This window comes from Vicugna pacos, chromosome 11 (genome assembly GCF_048564905.1).
Source record: "Vicugna pacos chromosome 11, VicPac4, whole genome shotgun sequence".
In the NCBI taxonomy this organism is placed as follows: domain Eukaryota; kingdom Metazoa; phylum Chordata; class Mammalia; order Artiodactyla; family Camelidae; genus Vicugna; species Vicugna pacos.
Genome location: NC_132997.1, coordinates 86,460,824 through 86,487,270, shown reverse-complemented (window position 1 = coordinate 86,487,270; position 26,447 = coordinate 86,460,824). Strand labels below are relative to the sequence as shown.

The following is a 26,447-nucleotide window of genomic DNA, read 5'->3' as shown; positions in this document are numbered from 1 at the left end:
ATTCCAATACCTTGGCTTCTCCTAGCCAACCAAAACATGCTGTGCAAGAAGGGGAAGAAATCTCATTGTATCCTTTTCTGCAATTTCTATTACGTTAGCTGTATTTGTTGAAAGAGGAAAAAAAAAAAAAGAAAGAAAGAGAAAATCTCTTCAAGGAGCGAAGTAACATATTTCAGGTTGTAGCATCTGAGCAGCAAAGCATATCTTCCTGATTATTTTCCCCTAAGAACTGCTTCGATAGTGCAAGTACCACATTAATAAAAGAAACAATTTGTTATACTTAGGGATGAAAGACTGCGAGGGGAAAAAAATGAGCTGATGTCCCCTAAGTTACTTGTTTCCCCCTGAAGACAAGCAAAGCCATTCTTTCAAAGCAGTTTAAATTGTAGATTTGAAGTACGGCCAACCTCAACTTTCTGAAGCCTAAAATCTGAAACTTATCATTCCTATAAATAATACCCTGACAGGAATACTCTAAAAAACTATTTCAAATGCGTTCTCTCAGCTTGTGATTTGATGGCCATGAACATGTTGTAACATCTATGATTTCAAAGTTAAAATTCAAAACACACTCACAACGGCGCTCTCCTTCAAAACCAATAATCAACAATTTATGGACATGAGGCTAAAATGGATCAACTTTACACTTACATTTGAGAAGATTAATGATTTTCTTTCAAGGAAGCAGTGTGTTAGAAGCCTTAGTTTCCAGCATATATTTTTGTATGTAATAAAAATATTAAATTGTTTGGGTTAAAAACTATTACTTAGAAACCTACTTGATAAGGAAATGATTTTTAACCCTTTTTAAAAACAGGCCCAAATTTGAAGGATCACTTAAAAAAAATAACTCAATTTAGGGTTACTACCACTTAATCTTATAAATAAATATTTCAGAAATAATCAAAGGAATCTCCAAATTTAATCTGTACTTGTGCTTCTATTTATTTATATAGTCTCCTATTTGACAGTTAACATCTAATGTTTATTTTTCTATTTCCAATGATGCTTTTGACAGAGACTAAGTATCTTAAGATGCTGGTGCATGTTGGTACTCCTACAATACAAGGGGAAATATTAATTAGGGGTAATATTTAGATTTCAAGTGATAAAATATAACTAATTCAAATTCAGGGGGAACAAAGCCCTATTAAGGCTTTTAAGAATTATACGAAATATCCCAACACTACTTAAGAGTATTCAATCTATGATTTTCAAATATAGATGCAAACTAATAAATATAGGAAACAAAAGTATAAACTCCAAAAGAGCAAGGGTAATGGGGGGAGAAAATGGCAAATTAAATTTTTCATCCAATTATCAAGATAACATATGTTTGCAAACATAACGAATCTGATTTTTCTGTTGTGGTAAACGAATTTCTGCATTTAACGCCAGCTATATATATATCATTGTTTTTTCTCAGTAGACCACACCATAGACAAATAGGTTCATTCAAACATGTTAGTAAAACAGGGACCAAACTTCCTTAAATTATTTCACAATTATGGAAAACAGGTATCAGTAAGGATGTCTGTCTCCTCTCTCTCTCTCTCTCTCTCTGTATGTATAAAAAATACTGTTTGGGTTTTTTAAGTTTACGAAATAAAGTATGACGTTACAGCATACCATGTAAGAGAGGGAGGCAGTGGGAAATGACAAGAGGCAAGCAGAGACACACACATTCACACACTGACCACAGGTTTCGGACGGGATGGTCGGTAGTTGTGGTTTGTAAAACCGCGCGCTGTCCTTGAAACAGAGGCCGCACACAGCTCCATTAGATACAGATCCAGGGCTCTTGATCTATTATTTACAAAGAAAAACCCTTCACTGCTTAAGTGCCCCCTCTACTCAGCCTTCCATTTCAACAGCTTCAAACAACTTAGTGGGAGAAAAACACAGGACACAACAACTTGTGTTCATCACAACGTTCCATGCAAGTCAGAATTCCACTTGGATGCGGGGAAAAAAAATTCAAAATACCCCAAACAAGGATGTCGGCTAAACGACACACAAACAGGAGATCTGCTCCAAAATACAGACTGTCATTTTCTAACAAGTGACGTGAGGTTTTACAATCCTTCTATATAAGAGGAATTTCTCTTGGAAAAGAATGGGGGGAAAATTCAGGAAAACCATTTTTACCTCACGGATGTGAAAAGAATGTTTTCAGAATGTATACTTGGTATGAAATTCTTTAATTATCAAGTCTGCTCTTTGAGTCAAACTGCATTCGATCTAATTAGGAAGCTTAGATCTCACCTTCATGCTGAACTTTAAACTCTCTGAAGCCAATTAAAAACTATTTAAATGAATATTAAAAGGATCCCTGTGATCATTTCTGACATGAGAGAAAACACGCTTTTCAGCAAAAAATAGGTTTACACAGCATGCCTGCATTTCACAAAATATTTGAATTGAGTTCTGCATTTAATCTGTCTATTACCCTTCTTCGATTCTGCCATCCAGTGTTCTTCCTCGGCTGTTTTATCATCCTTGTTCAGGCATATCTGCCGCCAATACAGTTTTAACTGCAATTAGAACTGTTTTATTATTCAGGGCTCTTCAGTTTTCAATAACTTATTAAGATTTACTGGATGGTACCCATTTCCCACTTTCATTTCGATACACTATTGACTTGGGCACATATGGGGACGCACCAATAAAAGTTGGAATTAGGGGAAAAAAAAAAGAAGAGAAAATCTTAGCCATTGCCAATTTGATGAGGCAAAACATACTCAGACCACAGTCAACATCACGTTAAATACACACTCTTTCTCTCTGCATCTGGGCCTTGAAAAAGCTTTTTGAGAATTAATAAATTATTCTGTTTGCTTATGAAATTGAATTCTCCCATGCAAAGCTGTTACAATTAGCACCGCTAAATCTGTTAGGTTGCACTAAAGAAATCCTCACAGTATAATTATATCAATGAGTCATTTAACTCCCATATATTAATTCAATTTATCTTCATTTTGAACTGTGTGGACTGATGGATTGTCATCATTAGAAATGACAAAGCTCCACGCTGGAGGGAAACACAGACCTGCTGAGGTTCTGACTTCTCGCAAGACCACACATCATTGCCTCCACTAAGGGCGCCCACAAGTTATCAAGGGATGTGTTCTCTGCTAAGGACCAAAAAGTCAGGGCTTCTGATCAGGATGCAAAAGAATATCAACTGGAGTCTCTGGAACCTACACACCAACGTCAATAAAGCAAATTCCTGTACAGAGATCACAGTGGTACTATGTTCTTAGCACAAGGACCGTTACGTATTTGGCATTAAAGAAAAAGTCTCCAGATACTCCTTGGGAAGATGCTATACAACGAATGCCATTTCCCCCATTCACGCAATCTACTGATAAGCATTTCTGATTGAAAGCAAAACAAAAAACACAGCTGTGCCCAAGAAAACATATTAACCAAGACAGCTCAGCTGGGGATACTGTCAATAAAGAAGACGTTACCAGGCAAAGAAATTCCAGGATTGCTCATCAAGGTTTCCTTCTGAAAACTCACAGGATTAAGAGGGGTCGTTATTAAGACTGTAAAAACTACTGAGACCATATTTGACCTGTAACAGCTGATGGTCAAGCTAAACATACACTGATGGCCTTCTAGGTTTTAAAAAGTGGAATAATGGTGGGAAATTCGAGGCCGAGTGACTGGCTTTGCATTTGATTCCTAAAGAGCTGATTTTTTTTTTAATTTAACATCTTGAAATACCTGACTCAATTATTTAGTTCCCCTTCTCTCTTAAAAAGAGATCCTTGGCCAGCTAAAGTAGAAATCCTTGGGTTTAAAGATGCCCATAATGGCCTCATTTATCTCCAGTTTCTCTAATTTGGACGATGGGGAAACAAAGGAAATTAGTTTTAATTTTTTAATTTCTTTGAATGCTGGTGGGTAAGAAGAGAGCCCACAAAGCTGTCTGGGACTAGGAGACGTGGGTGCATAGACTCACAAGAATGAAGGGCCACCATTTCTCAAGGGGGCACACCTCCTTTCTCAAGGCCCTCCGAGAACTCATCAACCCGGCCACTGCACCCCAGCCCAGTCAGCTCTCCTGGGACGGGAGGATGCCCTATTCCCCCTGATTCTCATCTTTGCAGCTACTGATCAAGTTCTGAGGGAAAAAAACTAAATAAGCACCTTAAGCTGCTTTAATAAGTTAGAAGTTGATGATCTGGTCAAATTAAAATATTTCAGAATAACACACTTATGGGGCTTTTTGCATTTATTTGCTCGATCAGGACTTACTGCTATGAATCTCCTCCACTGACTTGCAGGGAGGGATGGATGGACCCCAACAAGCTGTCAGGGTTTCACCAAATTGACAAGGCAGACCTGGATGGCCAGCGCTGGGGTGCGTTTGGGTTACAGAACCAAAAGACAAAAAGATTCCTGTCACCCGTGCGGCCCCTAATTAGGTCCTGCTGCAGCAATATGACAAAAATAAGGGAATTTGGTGAGACTAAAGGGAATCTGCTATACACATAACTAAGTCTCTGCTAGAACCGAGTTGAAATTAACAAATGAACTGGAAAGGAAGTCATTTCCATAAACAGCAATGACACATAGAAACTTACTAGAAAAGTGTAAGGAAGGAAAAGCCTTTTTTCTCTCTCTCTCTCCCTCTCTTTTGTTTTTTTTTTTTTTTTTTGGTTAAGGACAAGGATGTGAATATTTGGACAGTGGCCAAACTTACCTTCCTTTCCACCTTATATGCTTAAAATACATGATCGCTCGTCTTTCAGCAAAGACAACCTGCCACGAAAACATTAGAGGGAAGGTGACAGGACAGGACAGGATGACCCTGTTCTGAAATTCCTTGGTTTTCATTAACAAATAAATGACGTTTTTGTGGCTTCTGAACCTTTACTTTTCACAGCAAGTTTAGGAACGTTGCCAGGAAAAGTCACCCAAATCTGGTAAGTGGATTTCAACCCTGCTCAGCGAGCACAGGGACTCGCCATGATCTTTACAACACGTGTGTTCTTTGAGAAATTAGGTTCACACACGCTCAAGCTCCAAGCTGCTGCCACGGGGAATTTCAGAGTGAAGGGGAGGGGATTTAGGAAGGCAGGTCTTTCTGTGCCTTCTGAGCTGTTTGCTGAATGTGATGATTTCACCCCTGGCCAGCAATGGTACTGGATGCCAAAGGAGCGCGCGCATGCGTGTGCGTGGGTGTGTGCGCGCGCGCGTGCACGAGAACATGCCTGGCCCTTACTCTGACAAGATAGCTTTATAGACACAGTCTCTAACTCTTTCCTAAGCTCCTCGTAAACACACCCAGAGGCTAACATACAATAGGCACATCCAGCAAATAATAAAGTAAAATTCAATTATGTCATGCCTCCACCATAGCAACGCCCACTGGCTGACTGGGGAGCACCGGTGCCAACGTTCCCACCACAGTGTGGAGATGGAGCTCAAGTTTGCTCCTTCGAATCAAGCACAGATGGAAAAGCATGTTGCAACCATCCGCCTAAAGCAGACTGTGAAACTGGTTTTGGAGGCAACCAAGCATCTTAGTGTAGTCTGGACAGCAGTGTTTTTGCAAAACCATCTTGTTTTCGTCTAGCACCTCTGCTCAAGGAAGTTTGGGAGGGACTATTTCTCATAATCAAATAAAGCCTTACATGACAACAGCCCCAGTTTATAGACAGGAACACAGACAAGCTCAGACGACTCAAAAGAACTCATTTGAGATTCGCTGGTTAAGTAACTTTAGCAAATGAAAAAGGAGGAGGAGAAATCACTGCAGCTATGGTCACAAACATAGCAGGAATCTTCCCTACATTCTTCTCTTATAGGTTGGTCCACTGATTCGATCAGTGCTGATTCAGTGTCTCACGCCTGGCACTGGTCTGGGTACTAGGGATAAAACTGTGAACCAGAGGGAAAAAGTCCATGCCCTCAGGGAACTTATAATCTAGCAAGGGCAGGAATAATTTACAACTGTCCGAAGGTAACAGATGCACTGCTGGAGAACCTTCATGGAATAATCTAGTCAATGTCAAACACGAACCAGTTCTGTCACTACACAGCCCGATGTTCACCTCCAATTATTCTGCTCTTGAAATATTAATTGAAAAGCTTGCTTTATACGCTAGAGAAGAAGCACATGTTTTTAATCACCCCTTTTGGGGTTGTTTTTAAAGAATCCCAAATGCTGTGTTATGCTGTCAAAGCACCTACAGACAAATAGCTATTTGCACTGGAGGTCAGAGAACATCGCGGACCTGGGGAACACGGAGTAACATTCAGATGCCAGGTTGGTCACATCTTCCTAAACTCGGAGCTTTTGGCTATTGTTTGACCCACACAGTTGGCCAGTTTGGTCTATGCTTGGGACAGAAACATCACTGGCACTCAGAGAGCAAACATGAACATCCCTGAACACTAATTCGATTTCTTCTCTTTGACCCATTACATAGTGTGGGCTTTCTGGTCCTTCTGTACTTAATTCCAGGGCTATGCAAACTACAACTCCTCAAACCACTGGCACGAATTCAATGTTTTTCGCTGCTTTTCCAACTATAAATTAGATAAAATAAATAGATGCAGAGGTCAAGAGCCAGCGATTAGAATCCACTTCGTCCTTCACTGTAATTGTGGGGCAGCTGAGCTTATAAGGAGAGTTTCCTTCACCAAAAATGTGTGTATATTACAGAGTTATCGCTGTGTCCTAGGTATAAATATACAGAACAAATTAAGCACTGGGTAGATGCTAAAGAAATGCTTGTTGCAGGAATTTATATATAAAAACATTACTATTGGAATGGAATTACTTTTAGAAAAAAACTTAAAAAAAATCCTCCAATAGGCAATCTCAAAAAATATTTCAAAGCACATGTTGGGATCAGAAATTCTTTAAATACAGTTCCTAAAATTGATTTTTTTAAACAACTGTTCAGATTGTGATAGTCTAATGAAAAAGGTATCACAGCCTAGTGTAACGACTAAATGTTCATTATCATCTACAAAGAAACTATTCTTCTAAAAATGCATCATTTACTCAGACATTATGGAGATCTATAAGAATTAATTCCTCTAACAGAAGATTTTCTTAAACGTAGGGAAAGCAGACCACAATTACTATGGCTGCTTTCAAATGGGAATAAGACTAATGTTTTTTATTTTTAACATTTTCTAAACATGTCTCTTTCATGGCTTCAACAACTGTATTTTCAAAGTGTAACTAGGCACAGCAAAGCTAATTTCTGTGTGAAATTTATTACAATCTTCAAGCCAGAGTCACTTTTTTTAAAGAACTATAAAATATTATCTGTTTACGTATAAACTGCTATTTAATTCGAATATAAAAATTATCAAAGAGACGGGTTAAAAAAACCAGTAACAGCCAAATGAACTTATACACATATTATGTTTCAAAAAGCAGACAATGGATGCCACTGCACTGTACCCTCTGGGTTACTGAAGCTCTGTGGGGTCTTCCTTTATATCCTGGAACGCTGAACAGCCCCTGCGCAAGAATGCCTGAAAGTTGTTCTCTGCCCTTTCATAAACATCTGATTTAAACCCCATACTGTTCCTGGATGTTGATACCACTGTCCCTATATTTTTAGGTAAGAAAAATGAGGCACCCAGGGAATAAGATAATTTCCCCAGGATAACACAGCAAATGGCAGAATCTGAATCTGAATCCACATCTTCTAACTCTTCCCAGCCCTATGGCGAAATCCCCTTCCAGTTAATAGTACACGGCAGAGGTTCCAGATGGAATATGCCAAGGCAGCAATTTGAAAGCTGGAAGTATACTCCTGCTTGTGATCAACACATCAGTTTAGGTGGCATGTGTGTGTGTGTGTACACATACGTGCATGCAAACAGTGTCCCCTTCACTGAGGGGACAGTTGGCAGGTATGTTGGCACAATTAATAGAGATAAACCCTCAACAGTCTATCTGCCTTCTGATTTTTAAATAAACAAAGGCTGAATGCTATAATTAAGATCAGAAGTGCCTCTGAAGGTCCAGATGGCAAGAGGGAAGTTACACAAAAAAGTCACTGGCAGGGAATTGGGAGAGTGTGTTATTCCTAACGTGGAGTAAGTGATTTTTAACAAATGTTTTTAACCCACGTGCCTGAAGCAGAACAGCAATCGCCCTGCACAAATGACGGGTGGGCCCAAGGTGGGCAGCATCCTGTAAGCGCAGAGGAAGGAAGAGCCCAAGACTCGGATGCACAGAGCAGGCACCTCATCTCTACTGCAGGGGCTCCTAGGCGCTTCCTGCCCCGGCTGACCTTGCCCAGCGACTCAGGTCGGGAGCCCTAGGGGAGATCGCAAACCTCGAAAAGCAGTCAGTGCAGGGGCCACACTGATGCCTGGAGGTCCCCAGAGTGTTCCTCCTCTTCTTCCTCCTCGGGAAACAATGGCACCTCCATGCCCTCAACGGCTTCTGTGTGAGCCCCTCCCCCCAACAATGGCCCCATTCAGTCCCCCACCAAGGGCGACTGCCCCAAGTTTAACGGCCTGTGTTAGGAGAGCACTGGACACAAAAGGAGGTGTTTCCAGGTTCAGTGAACACTTTACTTCCATTCTTCAGAGAAGGAACAAAAGTGAGCCCCCACGTACCTCGGGCAGGGCAGAGCCTGGGCTCTCCCAGCCCCACCAAAGGGCAACCTTTTTCTGGTGGGGGTGGGGACTACATTGTGTCTCGGCATCATTGTGCAAACATGGTTCCAGATTATTTCTACCTTCAACATTTACATAAATATGGGATTCTTTTGTCCTCTAAGAAGAGCCAAGAGGAAGCTAGGGGGCCGGGGGACACAAAGGAGAAAACGGCTCCCAAATAAAGACCAAGAAGGTCAGTAGACAGACCTTAAATTATACTTTGGAACCTTTATTAGGAAAATAGCCTACCTCTTTCTTTGCTTTAAATTTTTTATTAGAGTTTACTGCTATTTCTGTTAAGGAACCTGGCCATTTACTTTGTACAACTGCTTAAATTCCCAAGTACCCCTGCTTGCAACCCTTAACCCACACAGACTAGGTGTTCAAGAAACACCAATCCCTATAACCCAAAGGTGTCACTTCCCTCATCACAAGTGATACAGATACCTTGGCGTCCTGACCACAGATTTCTACAGCAACACTGGAGATCAGTCAACAGCTCCCGATGCTGGTAGCTGGCCATAAGGCTGAATGTTTTTTCTTTTTTATTGAGGGGGTTGGGGGGGGGGCGGATGGCAGAGTTTACACAAAGTGCTAACATTCAAAATTGCACAAGTCATACTTCCCTGCCTCCTCAGAGAGTCACCCACCCACCCCTTGACCCAGCCAAGTCGGATTAGTCATACTAAACGGAGCCCATTCCCAATCAACTCTTCAGGCTTTGGCAGGCCTGGCCCAGCTGACATTCCGGCCCAGCTTAACATTACATAATGAGAGCTTCTCTCCCATCAGGGCCTGCAAGTCAAAACAGACTTGCTGAACTCGAGGCAGAGCACCAGTCTGAGTCTCAGTTACAGGACACGGGACTGCAAGAGGCGGGGCAGAGCTCTGAGTAAACGTTTCAAAATCACCCATGAACTCCTGAATCCACTCTCGTGGTCAACTCCATCAGGGCTGCTCTGACTTCAAGTACTGGTGGTCCCCAACCAAGGTTCATCACAGAGTGTTAGGGTCAAACTGGCTTTCAAAGGATCATTTTTACACATTTCTGCTGGAGTTTTTAAACACAAGTCCAGAAAGCAAGTCCTGTCAAAGGAGTCCCAAATTCTCAGTCCCCTGGGAAAGAAGGTGGTGGGGATTATACACAAGGATAAAATTCTCTGCCAAAGACCAGTTGTTCCTCCTCTGGTCAAAATGCATGTATGAACAGTAAGACCTGACTTTCTATGTATTGCTAAAACACACCCATTGCTGGAAAGGTTTCTAAGACTCTGTGTGTGAATTCCGGCTCAGTCCTTCCTAGTTAACCTCTGGCAGATGATTATAGTAGACCATCCTCATCACCAGCATGGGCTGCCTGACCATCATCCTGGATAATCCCCACCTCCCAAATGGAAAGTGAGTGAATTCATACTGAACACACAACGTCACACACTAATCCAGAAAGAGCTTAAAATTAATGACACTTAACATGACTGGTTTCCCCCACAAATAAAACTTGAATCCAAGGCGGCAGAATGGAAGGAGAAAAGCCAAGAGGGATCGATTCTAGTCTTGACTCTACCGCTGTCTGCGTCCACGGCTGAGTGCCTTACACCAGTCACCTCCTCTCTTCGGGCCTCAGTCTCCCAGGTTTACAGAGAGGACCTGAAGGCATAGGCAGGTCTGAGGTACCACTCAGACCTCACAAGTCTAAGATTTTATAACTGCCTCTACCAATCCACCCACCCCACCCACAGGGAACACATTTCTCTCCGGATGGGTTAGCGGCTCAAGGAATTGTTTGCATTAATACTTTTAGGTCACGCAGGTCCATTTCTCTGATTTGAGCTATTTTATTTGTCTTGCACCAGAAACTCGGGCGCATATGCACAATAACCCTACCACTCTAGGTAACATTCAATTTATTACTATCTCCCTAGGTGACCCTTTTTTTTTTAATCTTAGAGACCATGTATTTTCTTAATGTATCATGATCTTAGTTTAAAACATTGATTACTAGAGTGCTGAGGGCTGCTTGCCCTATTCTAAACAGCTCCAGCTTATGGTACTTTTAAAATTGTTTTTCTTTCCCCTCCTCAACTGTAGGAAGCTGGAACTGCCAGTGACTCTGGTCTGCTTGCAGTGCACCTGGCAGACAGGGATGTATCTTACATCTTTGTGACTGGAGCAGAGGCAGAGTAAAGACTTGATGTTGAACAAGCAAGAGTGGAAAAGCGATGAGAAACTCCCCTAGCTGGGCAAATGGATTTGGGGAAGAGGGGAAGGAGGGTGGGACCAAAAAGGATGCTGGTCACCCTGCAAAAGCGAAGCGTGAAGAAGCAAAGAAATGGGTCTGGCAGCATCTAAGCTGTGCCCAGAACCCCCAAAACCTTGAAAGTGAACTTGGTCACAGAATATCCTCTTTAACATGGATTTCCTTGGCAGCCTCACTACCAAGACCATTCCCACCAAGATGGAGGGATCCCATCACTGAGGGAGCGTGAGTTCTCCAGGAGCTTATAGGAGGCAACTTCCTCTGCTGATGCTTCACAAAAGAGCAGGCCTCAGGGTGGACGGCACTCCACCCGAGACCACAAGGGAGCAGACTCTCCTAGGGACTCGAGCCACTTCTTCTAGCTGGAAGGGATACTCCTGGAAGGGAAGGACTGCATCCGTCTTGTGTACCTGAACAGCGGCCGCCCAGTAGCTCTCAGTAACACGGTGCTAACTGATCTCAAGCTGCCCCCAGCACTGCTATTTCTGTCCAGTGATCAATGAGACCTATTTTGCAAGCCTTCTCCAGAATATGTGTCCAGAAGCATTATAGGAAGGCAACACACCTATCCCACAAAGTCAAGTTAATGGCCTGTGTGACAACCGATCAGTCAGAAATCCGATGTCTGAAAGATTCGCCTGCATCCCTGCTTCACTCCATAACTTCTAGACTCCCTTTAATCTAAACTAACCTGCTAAGCCAAGCTAGTAAGATGGGACTGTCTTGTCCACCCTAGAACCTGGCCTGGAAGCCAAGCCCCCAGGCAGTCAGAAGAGTTAAATAATCATTCCTGGGGTATCACCCAGTGTTACAAAAGATATAGGCAGATCTTGCAGCTTCCTAAACAACTAGGAGGAAAGCTCAATGATGTAGAGGTATTCAAGATCAAGCTGAATAGGCGGCTCAGCATGTATTCTTTAGGCCATCGGCAAGGCCATTAGGACACTGCCCTTTGTCCTAACATTGTAGGGTACGGTACACAACACTGTGGCACCAGCGAAACAATCACTCTGAACGCACTGCCCTGAAAGGGATAAAGAGAAGGCTGGGAGACCGGAGCATCAAGGGGTAGCATCTCCCTTCTAAGACTTTTCCCCCCAATGCTTCTCCACGCCCCTCCTTGGTGTCCAGATGACATCCATTAAATTCAGGCACTGCTCCACAAGGGATTTTGGCCTCTGGCTATGAGAAGAATAGCATCAAAAAACCTGCTTGCCAACAACCCATAAATTTAAACAAGTCAGGATGGCAAGAGGAGGTGCCTGGGAATCGTCATAGAAGAGAAGTCAAAAGCAATGGGGGTTAGAATGGGACACAGAGACAGCCCTCCAGCGGGATGCTCCTTCTTTTAAAAGGCAAATCCTTAAAGCTCCCACGAGGATTGGGACGCCATCTCTTCACCCACGTGACCACTTACTGTCTTAGACTGACAAGGAAGGTTTTGATGGAGATATGAAGGACAAAGTATCTCCAAATGGACAGCACATCTGACTTGGCCCAAGGCATCAACTCAGGCCCTTACCCACCCTCACTCTTAGGAGGGGGTGAGAGTGCGAGGTGCAACGCATGTCCAAGGGCACCAATTTTACTGGAACAAAATTAGGGGCACAGCTTGAATAATGAGCGTCGTAAGAAAGGTCCCAGCTACACTGATTCAGTCTTCCTGACATGGAAAGAGGCCTGGCTTGCTCCTGCCTCAACGATACAGTCCATACAATGGAACTGTTACTCCCCCCTCCTCCTCCTCACTCAGCCCACCATCACGGGTAGCAGAATGCAGCAGAAAGGACCACACACTGTCTAAACACATGCTTCATGCTCTCAGTCCTCACACCCACTCGCACAAAAGACATACCATTAATAAGTACAAAAAAATGTGGGTTTCCTCCCAGAGCCATCTTGTGCGTAATCCCCCCCACCCCATCACTGGCAACCACCGCTAACATGATTTGATTCTGAATTCAGACAAAGGGGGAGGTGAAAAGCAAAGAATCCCCAGCGCTTACACACCTAAAGCTCACCCTCCAAAACGAACTCTCCTCTTGTAAGCCTCGTTCTAATCATCCTACCAAATGGACTTTTTTTTTCCCTGTAATTTGCAGGATCCAAGCAATTTTTACTGTGGGTGGTAACGAGAGTCTAACTGTTTCTAATTATTTAAAAAATAAAACCACACACACAAGACAAAACAAATCAAAAATCGACACTGCCAACTGCTGAGCGATGCAGAAGCCACAACTTCCGGTAATAAAGATTTTTCTTCCGAACTATCATAAAGCAGAGGATCTGGACAGCATCTGCTCAGTGTTTCTCATGCATGATCAGGTGAGCTGGGGCCACTCACACGTCACAAAACACAGGCTGGCAGTACAACGGGGAGGTGAGGACTCTAACTTTGCAAACGCGTAAACACCCAGCCTTCAAATCCCAGCCCTACCCGTGTCTCTCCGTGGAACAAGGACAATACATCCATTTTTTAATTTGATGCCACAGTTTCCTTCTCTTCAAAAATGGGGGAGACAGCGCTTACCCACTGGGAGAGTTAAATAAGTTAACACACGAAAACCACTTAAACTAGAGCTGGTTCACAGAAAAGCACTCAGTAAATGTTACTAGTAGGTTATTTATATATAAAACTGGAATAATATTAGTTTTTCCTCACTTACAGTAGCTGTATCAGTGAAACAAGAATATTTATGGAAAAGTGCACTCAATGCCTACATGAATGACAGCACAGATTTTTAATAATTTTAATATTAAGCCACACCCCCCAGAGACAGGGTTCATGCTTCTTTCCTCTCAAACCAAAGACATGAATTAAAATACACCCACTGAGAATTAATAAGTGCTAACATTGACAGGTGTACACCTACATCGCCTGCCTTATAGACACTGACTCACTGAAATCTCCCAATAAACGGAGGTATGAAAATATCCCCATTTTATAGATGGAGAATCTTAGGCCTAGATGGGTTTCGGTATAAGGTGCTCATGGTCACTCAGCTAGCCAGTGGCAAAGCCAGGGTTTGAATTCACGCTCCTGATCATTCCACTATAAAGACTCAGTAATAACCATAACCAAGTGCCAAAACGCATTCTCTCTTCCTTTGAGGCAAGATAGCTCATGCCAAAGAGGCTTGCAAGAATGACGACTTTATCATTACATCTGAAAGAGGGAGTAACACATAGAGCCTTTTTATGGAGCGGAAATCCACTGCAGAGACCTAGAAGGAGTTGCTCAACATTATCGAAGGCAGAAGGCGTTCCTCTGGGCTACCTTGGACCTCAACGTCGAGGAAACGGCCCTATTCCACTCCAGGTCAAACAGAGTCCTGTACAATCCTCCACCCTCCACCTTCTCCCCTACTTGCTAACTGTGCCCAGAGGGTGGCAACAAGTTTACCTGCAGTCATTTTTGTTAATGGAATTCTAAGCCCATCAGTTTCCAGTTGAGAGGATGAGAGAATCTTTTGCCGTGTCTTTCTGAAGCAAATATTGAGTGCTTTCATCTCTTAGGGCCCTAACATGCAATCTGTCACCCAAATAAGAAAGGGGAAAAAAACCCACCCCAAAGCCTTCTCATGTGGGTGTTTGTAGAAATGCCTTCCTGTTTCCGACATCAATCAGACAAACGGCAAGCACTTTTGGAGGGGGCTGATGGTGATGGCTCGGCACGCCCTCCTCGAGGCAGACTCGGCAGCTAAGGCACCCAAGCCCCGTAGTTTACACTTGCTCCGCTTATGAAAATAACGCCAGCCCTGGCTTTCCAAAACGGTCCCGCCGTTTCCATCAGGATGCAGAAATGCAGCTTGTTTCCGAGCTGTTCTGTTCCTCTTGTTTTGCCCAGGCACCCAGGTTTGTGTGACTTTGTTCACTGTGATTTTTTTAAAAATGAAAACCATTCTCCTTCCACCTGGAGGACATTCCTCTACAGAAACTTGCTGCCAGACAACAGCAGTTTCTTATCAGGAAACCTCACTCCTCTCGGCTAAATCCTGGATGCCCTGACTCTACCGCACAACCAGAGATTCCTCCAGCCTGGTAAGAGAGAGGCTGGGAGAGGGGACACGGACAGGAAAAGTGGGTGACTTTTGTAGAAGGCAGTCATAATTCTTTTTCCTGATTCTGAAGCCAGAAAGGCGGAAGGAGAGCTCTGACTGTGTTTCTGGAAGCTACCTCTTCACCCTCTCCTCCCTGACAATTTCTGCTTTCTGCTCCGGGTCACTGTTCCCACTTCTCAACTGGCTGCAATGGCAAGTGCCCAAGTCATCACAAAGGCAAGAATCAGATCACCCCAGAACCTACATGTGTGCAACTGCTGCCACCTTCCCCAGCAAAATCCACAGCAGAGGCATCATCGACTGTTCAGCCAAGTGTGACATTCAGAGCTGGGGACCTCTGAGGTCACCTCTCCTCATTTCCCTGGAGGAGGACAAGCACACACACAAGATCCACATGACACGAATGTCCCTGACTTTCACTTTTTCCTAAGAAAGCACAGTCCTGAGCCACAACAGGTGACATGGCAGCTCCAGCCTGTCCCTGATCATACCAACTTGTCCCAGAACCTGGTGGGGATGCGCGGGTGAACCGAGCAGCACCTCGATGCTCTCGATTCCCGGTTTCACCTAAGTAGTGGCACAAGTGAGGACGGTCTGGGAGAACAACGCTGGGTCAACAAACCTACAGATGATGCACATCTTCATGCTACCCCTTATGCCCCAATCTTGATCATCTGTCCTGACATCTGGGGAAGAATAATGTTGATAATTCAAAGCAGAAGACTCCAGAAGTTGTTCCCTTTCACAAAGCTGCGTGTAACATACTTCCCTCGATAATCATAGTTTTCTTTGGCCACTGCCAGAATTAGCTCGAGTTCTCCTACATCCACAAAGTGGCCCAAAGTGTACTAGGTGTGTGGGCAAGAAAAGCCAGAACAAAAGACAGAAAGTCCTACCAACATGTGTCAGTAACTAACAGGCTGCAAAGCAAGGCACTATGGTGACATCTCTTTGGCTGGAGAAGGCAGAGCAGAGACTTAGAATCGACGATGAAAAATTAGCCTCTGAGTGAAAGAGATGAAGCAGGTCAATGCTACCTTTCAAACAGTAAAAACAAGAAAAAATAAACCCCACAACCCCCGTGACCATAGAGGGAGCGTGTGCAGACGGCGATGGCGGTGTTCTGTATCCTGACTGCGGCGGTGATGATACAAATTTATGCTGAAATTGACAGAACTCGAGACCCAAAGAAAAAGTCAACTTCGCTGTAGATCATATTTTAAAATACAATTTTTTTCAATCTCACATCTCAGAAGAAACCTGCTCCTCAGAACTAAAATCAGGGACATAGAAGTATATGGAGTAAGTGAAAATCTGAAAAAGACAGCTGCAGATGACCTAAGCAGGCAAGACTGCAGGGAGGGAGGTCCACACAGGAACCTGGTTTGAGCACATGCTGCTGTCCCCAGTGGGACAGGGCCAAGGAGAAACAAATATCCAGTTCCTTTTAGAAGCAAAGCTATCCCTACATCAGGAGAGCTAGGAGTCCACGCAACACTGCTGTCCCTGCCCTACCAGCTACAGAGGAAGGGGCAGAGAAAAGCCCCACCCTCCCTTCAGGAACTGCCCAGGTTTCTGAAGCTAGTAAAAAAGAACCATTAAGAAATCTTCCCCCTCCCTCCGGCCTCCACCCATCTTTCTCATGCATTCTGGTAAAAGTGGCAAAAGGAAAGAAAACTGTCCAAGAGACAGACTTGTGAACAATACTGGATCTCCCTCCGGACAACTAACACGTGTGTCTTCTGCTTTCTGGTGGAAGGGCTTCTGGGCTCCCAGGGAGGAGAGGACCTCTCGCCTGTCACACTGGCTCCTGGTGAACCACCAGGCCTGCCAGAAGCCCAGTGGGCAGGAGCCAGGCGGAGCACACAGTGATTGAGGGCTTCCCTGCTCCCTCCGACCCCAGCCCCATAGATCATGTTCACCCAACATCACCTCCTGCCAGCTCTGTTTTCCTAAGCGGCAAGAGGCCCCCGCCAGGGCACGGGGCTGCGACGCGGGGGCTCAGGCAAAGCCTGGCAGACCTAGTGACGGGTCGGGGTGGGAAATAAACCGAGCAGGGCAGCCGTGTGCCCCCCAGTCACCCCAATGCCTTCCCACCTCCCCTGACTCTCACTTCTTTCTCTGGTGTCTTCAGTTCCTTCTTTGTTCCCACCCTCCCTTGTCGGAAGAAACTGGCTTTTCCAAAACAGAAACTTTCACTCTGAGCACAAACAGGCCTGTTATTTAGACCTTCCCAGAGGAAAATGCGGCTGCGCGGTGTGAACACACTCTGGGTGGTGGGGCCCGGGGGACGTCCGGACGCAGGGACAAGCACACACAGCCCAGGAAGTTGTTAACCAAGGGGCAAAAACGCCGTGGCTGTGCAAAGGCCACCTGCTTCTTCATTTCCAGCTCGAGCAGAGCAGGCCAGCCACTGATTAGGCAAAGGACAGCCCACGGAAAGGGTGGTCAAAACTTGAACCTCAGGGAAGACGAGTCCGCTTCTACTGCTGAGCTCCTCAAACCGAACGAAACCAAAACAAATGGGCTTTTCACTACTACATTCTAAAAATGCAAATCAAGCTTGAACTTTCAGAGGTGTGATGGAGAACGCTGGAGAAGTGTGGAATAAAGGATAAAAGATGACATAGCTCCTAGAATCTCATCTCTTGCTAAACTAGCAGCAGTTGATGCAATAAATACCTTTCAAATAAGGTGCCTAGAACCGGCCTGACAAAGAAGGATGAAAACAGAGCTGCCACTTTGCTCACCTGACAGCGGCTGCCCCTCATACAAATGAGTAAATTAAGTTTCAGAGACTGGGCTGAAACGTGGCCCCTCTCTGTTCCCAAACATCTACTTACTGACATCATTAAAGGGACTGATAATAGGAAAGCACTCTGAGAAACAAGGATGTCACAACACAGCGACAGATAGACAGATAATGTCAAAACCTACAAAAATGACACAAATGAACTTATTTTCAAAACAGAAACAGACTCACAGGCATTGAAAACAAACTTACGGTTACCAAAGGGAAAAGCGGTAGGGAGGGATAAATTAGGAGTTTGGAAATAGCAGATAACAAACTATTATATACAAAACAGACAAACAACAAGGTCCTACCGTATAGCACAGGGAAATATATTCAATAGCCTGTAATAACCCACAAGGAAAAAGAATATGAAAAAGATTACATATATATATGTATATATATATACACACACATATATATAAATGTATAACTGAATTACTATGCCGTACACCAGAAACACATTGTAAATCAACTATATTTAAATTTAAAAAATATATATATATATATTATGCAGTACACCTTAAATTAACACAGTGCTGTATGTCAATTATATCTCAATAAAACTGGGGGAATTTTTTTTAAACCATTAGTGAAAAAGCATCCACTCCCCTCTTCAAATACTGACCATGTGTCATGATTTGAGGGGCCCTACAAAGTGTAAAAAGGCTTAAGGTTAATTCAGACTCTCCCCTGACACAGTGTAGCCCATTAAAAACTGATCTGTCACCTCGAAGAATTACAAAAGGGGAGGATCCAAAGCAATAAACTGTGTGGATGACGAGATGTCACGCATGGAGGGCCCAAGTCGCCTCTATTAATGACCTCTGTCACACGATTTGCAACGAAAACATGTGACTCACAAAGAATGGAGAAAAGGGAGGCAGCCGCAGAGATAAGGGCCACGTTACAGCCCGTGGCGTCCCGGCGGGTGTCAGGCAGCCCCAGAGCCTGGACGCGGGGCGGGAGAACACCGCCACCTCCCACAGCAAGAGGGTCCTTAGAGGACGTCCCTGCACCCTGCCTGGGCTTCCTGCCCTGTATTACACCAGCCTCACGGGGTGGAGAAACATGCAAGACGTTAACAGAACAGTGCTCACAGCCTTCCATCCAAGGAATGGCCAACATGGGAAATCGGGCCCAGAATAAACCTCTCTCTCTCTGGACCTGTGTCCCCGGTGGGAGTTGTGTCCTGTGCAAGTTATGTCCAAGCTGTGTCAATCCCATAGGGGGCTCTGCTAAGTAGCAGGGCAACTTCCCCAAGTTCACAAGACACTGGGAATGGGGTTTCCCTGGGGTGTCTGAAATTCCAAGTCAGGCAGTGCCGGGTCCATCTAGACCCGGAGCGGTGAATGGGCAGAGGAAATTCACACACTTGTTTAACCTAGAAGATTTCAACAAAGAAGCACTGCAAAGAGAGAAAGAAGAAATAAAATAGGGTGGGTGGTCCCACCAGCCATTCCCCCACTGAGAGTGAATTTGGGAGGGGGGGTGAATTTGCTGAATCACTTGCACAGAATGATCCAGAGCTGGGCATGCTAAGCCATGGGTCATATACCTCATGGGACATTATGCAGTGTCCAAAGTCATTCTGCCTCCATTATTTTCAACTCACACCCTCTCCCACACGACATGCAACTAGACTGTAACAGTGGAACTTTGGAAGCGGTGCGTTTGCACTTAGGGCCATGACTAAGCATATTTGAAGGATACCCACTTCTGGAAAGGACAATAGCTTGAAGCTTTACCGAGAGTCTTCACAGCATACACAGGAAAGTGCTTCTATCACAAGAGATGTGAAACACCAGAAAATAATGACCTATGGGATAGGAGCCCACCTTTAAAAGACTGGAGGGAAGTGTGTCAAAATACTACCTTTGCCTTTGAGGAACATTCTTACTGTTTTCTCATCTTGTTTCTCTACGTAGTCAGGAGTGAGAGGACGAATTCAACATTTTAGATTAACAGAATGCTTGGTAATCCAAAGCATTCTGTTGGTTGTAAGGCAGAGATTTATAAAGCCAAGACTTCCCCCTTCTAATGTACTTTTTTGTGTAAATCCAGATTTTCCATACGTAACATTTTGAAAAACACAGTACCAAGGAAATGAAGCAATATCTGCATTTGTTTCAATGACTAACATGCAAAAATAAAATTTCGGCTGTGATGCCACGCTTTTTAGAAATCAGACATACAATAAGCCACAGATTTATAGGATGTGGTCTATTAAACCTAAGAAAAGTTTCATTTCCTCTCTCCAAAATGGTTAACTCCCTGTCTATGTGACTAGCTTTGCAAATTTAGAAGTCTCTCTCTCTCTTTTTTTTTTTGGCTTAAATGCGCTAATAAGCAAATACCATCAATGATGTGCCCCCTTCCTGAATTACACACACACACTCACTCACTCATATATCCCTAAAAATGAAATAAAATTAGGCTCAAAACTAACAAAAAAGGTAGATCAACCAAAACACCAACAGGGACAGAGGGCACCATCTTGCTTAACCGCCAGCCACTGATCAGGAAAAGTTCGGAGAAGCCCTTCAAGAGGAAGGAAGCAAGGAATAAGGGAAGGATTTGAACAAAGAACTTTTTTAAAGTTTGTTTGCAAGCATTTCTGTGAAAATGGTATTGACTAAGCAATTACAGGAAAAAACACTTTCTTTCTTATCTGAATGCATTTATGCCATGGGTCACACCCTATTATTGTCACTATTAAACCTGGTAATAGCCCCAATGTAATGACTCTGTGTGGGGAGCTTTAAATGCACATGAATAGCTAACTAGAAAGGAGTGACTCATGCCTGCCCGGGTGGATATTGACTTTCTTAGTCATATTTACTCAACTGGTCTACCAACCTTAATTCCCCTCAAGGAGAGAACTGAAGGGTTAAAATCAAGCCAAATTCCAAGGGAAGAGAGAGAAGGGACAAGGAAGGTTAAGTGCAGATGGAGTAGAAAGTATCCTGGATGTGACACTTGTAAAGCAAAAACTGGACTTTGGATATCGCAAATCAGAAGTCTCCTCCCGGCTCCTGAGATGGGTGGGTGTTGAACAGGACCTAACCCATTCTCCTTCAGCAAGTGGAAGACGGTTGGTGTGGAAGGCTGCAAACCATGGGCTATTGCCACAGTCTTTCATTAACAGCAGTTTATAGCTCTGCCCCTTTGCTGTGTGATCTTAAGCAAGTTGCTTAACCTCTCTGTAGCTCATGTGCAAAATGGCAATAATCACAGCACCTACCCCTCAGGGTTGTTGTCAGGTTTTGAAGAGTTAATATACAAAATCACTTACAGAAGTGCCTGGACCGTAGAAAGTGCTGTGTTCAAAGTCACTTTGATCAGTAGTTCAAGGGATCCTCGTAGGTGCCCAGTGAAGCAGGCTGGGCAGGGATTCCCCTACCATCCCCTTTTACAGACACAGGGATTGCATCACAGAGGGATGAAGCACCTTGCCAGCAGAGGTGAGAGAACACTGGACTCAAACCTAACTCTGAATCCCATTGAATGTGGTTTCCACCACACTACCCAGAGCCACCTCGAGCACACCCCAGCTGTGCATGGACCGCGTGCAGCACGGCTGAGCTACCCCAGCAGTGGCTGACCCATCACATGGACACACTCTCAGCAGGCGACTCACCAAGAATCCTGCCAGGCATCTGCGCCAGACCTAGCACACCAGCTTCTCCAGCCAAGCCCCCGCTTTACATGCCTCAACTTAACTGATGCTTATAACAGCCCATGTGTGATCCCCCTTCACTGATGGAAAAACTATGGCACAGAGTAGTTGGGTAACTCGCCCAAGATCACACAGCCCCTGAGTGGTGTCTGTGTGTCTGGTCTATTCACAGTTGAGGGATGCAGACCCAGTTCTGGAAGCTGGGCGTATTGGCACATCCCCCAAGAGATGCGTCCCTGTCCCAAGGGCAAAGCTGAGAAACGAGCTCAGTCCCTGGCGCCGGGGATCGAATCGGCGCCAGTGGATCTCAAGTTAGAAGGAAGAAATCCAGTCTTTCTGTTTCATTTTCCTCAACTCAAAATGGGTGCCTGGTTCTCCTTTATCTACCTTGTAATTCCGACCAAAGATTAATGAGTTACCACTTGCCAGGCCCTGGTGGAGGAATAGCTCTGTTCGGGATGGCCTTATCATCCACAGACAGAATGAACAGTGATGCTCATTAAAAGCCAGACCAAGGAGGGGCTGCTGAGAAAAGGCCTCCATCGGGCCAGGGCTGCTGCACAGAGCAGAGTCTCCCTGCTCTGTCAGACTCAGGCCAAAGACATGGGCCGTACACATATTCTGGCCCCAGGTACTCAAGGCACAGACACCACCAGAGAAGTTGGAGGGGTTCCAAAGACCCCAGAAACAGCCTCAGTTTTTTTCACATCTGGCCAGAGGGGAAAGGTCAGACAGGAAGATTTCCACAAGACACCCATACGTGAAGTTGCTAACCAGAACTAAGACACATTACTGCGTACAGAAACAGCCAAGTAAAAAGAAAACTCAGAATGCTGTAAGGCACAATGCCAATCATATGAAACATTTTCAGCTTTAGACACAGGAATGATCAGAAAGAAATACATCCAAACATGAAGAGATTACAAATAGGTAAAACAAAGAATGTGAGTGTTTACATTTTCTTCTGTTTGTTTATGTGTCTCTAGCTCTCTTGAAGGGCTATTTACTACTTTTTAAATTAGAATAAGCTCTTAAAGATGATTTCGCCGGTCTTTTCTCTCTCCAAAGTCAAGACGCAGATACACATTACAGATCCCTCTAGGCCTCTGCTGTTTTCTGTCCCTGTAGCCCTAATACGCAGCATGGCACCCGGCACGTAGTAGGTAAACAGTCATATTTTTCAAAGGCGGAGGCTTTACTAACTGGCTCTTAAATAATCACTTTTCTTCTAAAAAAAAATTTAAGAAGCTAGTATTAGTACTAAATTATTTGCTGTTTAAGTCTAAAGAGTTGCTTTACAATTTTGTATCTGCATTGACTTCTGCTTTTCTGAACATGAAAGCATGTTCTAAATGCTCTTTATTCTCTGGGACTACTAATTTGAAGAGAACTGTCACTCCCAAGCATGGAGCAGTGCGGGGTATTGACACCGTATTGAATTATTTAAAGGAAATTAACAATGCTTCCTGTCCTTGGAGAGCGACATCTGCGAGAAAGGCCGCTGGCGGCTGCCTCGGGAAGGGATCACCCCAGAAGGGTGAGCGGTGCCCAGCACCTTGAATTCTTAAAGAAAAATCTGTAAGTTATAAAGAACGAATAACAAAGGCAAAGTTCAGATAACTTCTCTTCCACCGCAAGCTATGACGAGTCCCAGGAAATGATGTCCTTGGCGGTCAAGTTTAATGGGATAAAACGTGCTGTTCATCATTCTCACGGAAGCCACGCATGACACGGGAACATGTGGCTTTAACTGGGAGCCAGGCGCCTTGGGTTCACGGGAGCACCACCCTCCACCCTCTCCTTGTAAACTGGCATTTTTATGGCTATGATAAACCCGTCCGTGGTCTGTCTACCCAGACATCATGGCACCCGATGTGACAGCCAGCGACCTGACGGGACCTGGGGACCACGGCGGGTGGGCCCTGCCCTAGCAGGAGGTAAACTTTGGACGGGTGGTTTCAGTTCAGAGCTCACTCATCCATACCGTCATTATGCTCCGAGACCTACCTCCAAACACCAGGGCTCCCCAACCTTTTGTAAGGAGTGGCTCCTTTTCATGTCCCTGAAGACTTGAGTGCTGACAGTGAAGTCTGAGGGGGGGTAGAAGTGCTGACAGTCATGTCCCTGAGTGCAGCAAGGGAGGGGGCACTGCTGCCAGGAAGAAAGGGGAACAGAGTGAGGCGAGGGAGGGAGGGGGACGCAGCCAGCATTCATGGCCCCCCGCCTGACCTTCTGCCCTAACCCACGCTCCTCCACAAACTCCAAGCGGGGAGGATCATGGTCCCCAGACAGAACCCAGAACTTGTCCACCTCCCTGCCGTCCAGATTGGGGCCCCACAGCGACATCTTCAACACTGCCTCCTCTGGGCAGCCTCTCGGATGCATCCCTTCCCGCTGTCCCCACCCCTGCCCAGCATTCCCTCCGTGGACACGCCACTCCTTCCTCTGAGAAGCCCTCTGGGTAGCACCTTCTCTCTCTGTCCACTTACCTTACTGAATCTTCTATTAGTTCAAACCATGTGACAGTGCTACAATTTCTGCCCTACGAAATGCAACTACATATGGTTCCACCCAACCCTGGGATCTGTCTTAATCCCTTCCTCTCAGCCAGACTGCAATCTTTTTGAGAGAAGCAGCACTACACTCATTTCTGGAAGACTTGGAAGACTGTATGCGCTGGACTGCATTTCAACCCAGCCAGAGCCCCTACCATGACCGCTGCTTCAGCTCCCTGCCTGCCTGCTCGGTTTGGGGTTCTGGACAGGAGTGTGCATGTTATTCTGCTATTCCTCACAACCACAAAATTGTCGTGCTCATTTTACAGAGGAGGAAATTGACTCAGAGACGTTAAGGAGCATGCCCAAGGTCACACAGCTAGTCAATGGCAGAGGGGGAATCTGGACCAGGTCTCAGTGGACTCATGGTACTGCTGTGCAGATGTGTCTGCCTGCCAGATGTTGACTCTCACTCTATAAATGGAGTAGAGGATTTAGGGGGTGTAAAGAGCAACCTGAGGTCCAAGAGGGGCTATTTCACGAGGAAATATTCTAATTGTCATTAAAAAAAGAAAAGATCTATCCCTTTTGTGTTCATTGTAAAAGATATGTCTTCTCCACCCTAGTTTTTAAAGAGTTGTATGTAAAGGAAAACCCCATCAATAAACTGTTCACCCTTCTTAACCCTGAAGAGCAGAATTCGGGATTAAGAATGTGAGCTTGAGCACAATATCCAGTATTTTACATTCTGATGGTCACTAAGTGGCAGAACGAGCACAGTGGCTTCTGAAGACTCTGAGAGTTAGAAAATCAACGGAAACAATGGACAAATCCATAGGACAGCACAATTCCACATTTCCAGAACAACGGACATGGTCCCCACATAACCTGGTCCTCCCATGAAGGGTTTATCCAGGTGGATGAAAACCAGCCAGAAGCCGTGTGAACTCCCAAGATGAGAAGGGGCCACACAGCCTGCACACTGGTGCTGCTCCGGGGCCCTCGCCAGCTACAGATGTCCCTGGGTCTGGACTCTGAAAGCCAGTACGGCTGGAAGCCACAAGGTCTGCCCCCAGGAAGGGCAGCTCAAGCCGCAGAGGAAGCACTGGATGCCCATCCCTGGAGGTCCCTGGTCTCCATCCGGGAAGCAGAGCCTCCCACTCTGCATCTCTCCACAGCACGCGTTTGTAAACAGGGACATGAGTCACTGTGTGAGCATGAGTCCATTTTCGAGATTAGCCCAGCTTAACAACCAAGGTCATCCTTTTCTGCCTTGTCACAGCGGTGACTCACCTTACTGCCTCCTACCAAAGGGGACGGGGTTTAACCCTCTGATTGTTCCTGGAAGGAACCCAGCAATATGGGGGTTTAAATCCTTGTCTACTTGCTTTGTTTTTTAACACAATGCTGAGAGCAAAGAGGTGAGGGTCCCGAGGACAAGTGCCCCAGGAATCTGCAAAAGGAATTTTATCTAACATTACCACTGACCAAATTACCTTTTTTTAATTAAAAAAATTTGCACATTATCTTTATTACCTTCCTATAGCCTTTCCTTTGGGCCTGTACTCCCACCAGGGCCTGAGCCCAGGAGGAAATGTTAAGCGTGCGTGTACACACACACACACATACACACACCTCTATCTAGGATCCAGATATTCTTCCATTCCTGGGAACCTCAGAGCCAAATCTGCAGGTCACTTCTATCAATCTTAGAGGATCTACCGGCTTTGAAATTTGTGAGAATAACCTTACCCACATCTCATCTTATATAGGTCTACCCTGCTTTGCTCTTTATTTTGATTTCCTTAGTTATTCATTTCTAATCTTTTTACATAATACAAAGTCTTAGAAGCCACTTCAATTTTGGGGGGTATAAGATGTCTTATAAACAGATCCAAATGTGTGTACAAATACCAAATTATTTTTTTACCACAGAAGAATTCTAGTTGAGTCTCCCTCTAACGAATACCAAAACCTCAGCAAATCCTGAAGATTAGGAAGCAGACATCCGCTGAGTTCTCCGTTCAGCATCCATTCGTGCTTTTCATGGTAGCAGTACCCTGAATTATTTAAGCCACATAGTTTAGGTAGAGTAGACCCACCCTCAGCTCCAGGGATGAGCAAGTTTACTCAGCCTAAATGCACACAGCACATTATATCCCCTTATCACTGCCACTGATTCAGAATTGTGGGGGAAGATAAGGTCTCTCTAGACTTGAACCTGCCTCCATGCAATGAAGTCAACCTGCAGGAAAGCAGAGCCAAGAGCTAGAGGGAAATGATGTCCTGGTATATGGGCCCCTGGATCCAGCCATGCCTGATGCATCCCATAATCTTTTCAGTTATGGGTCAATACCCATTTGCTCAGGCCAGTTTGGGCGGGGTTTGGGGAGAAAGAGGGGCATTCTGACCGGAGCAGTCTAGTTCCCTTAGTCAGACTGACCTCAATAATTGCCCATCCACGAACCAAGCAGTAACGTGGAAAAAACTGGAGACACTCCAGGAAAAGTAAATG

At 44.8% G+C, this 26,447-nt stretch overlaps 1 protein-coding gene across 32 annotated transcripts in view; it reads right to left on the bottom strand.

Annotated features, from left to right (window-relative positions):
- Positions 1–26,447, bottom strand: part of TCF7L2 (transcription factor 7 like 2) — a 190,008-nt gene that overhangs the window by 48,171 nt on the left and 115,390 nt on the right. For 13 of the 32 annotated variants that reach the window (XM_072971903.1, XM_072971904.1, XM_072971905.1 and 10 more), the window contains one exon: positions 23,445–23,588. The exons of the other annotated variants lie outside the window; for them this stretch is intronic. In XM_072971903.1, the coding sequence (XP_072828004.1) occupies positions 23,445–23,588 (144 nt within the window). The remainder of the gene's footprint in view (positions 1–23,444; positions 23,589–26,447) is intronic. 32 annotated transcript variants of the gene reach the window in all.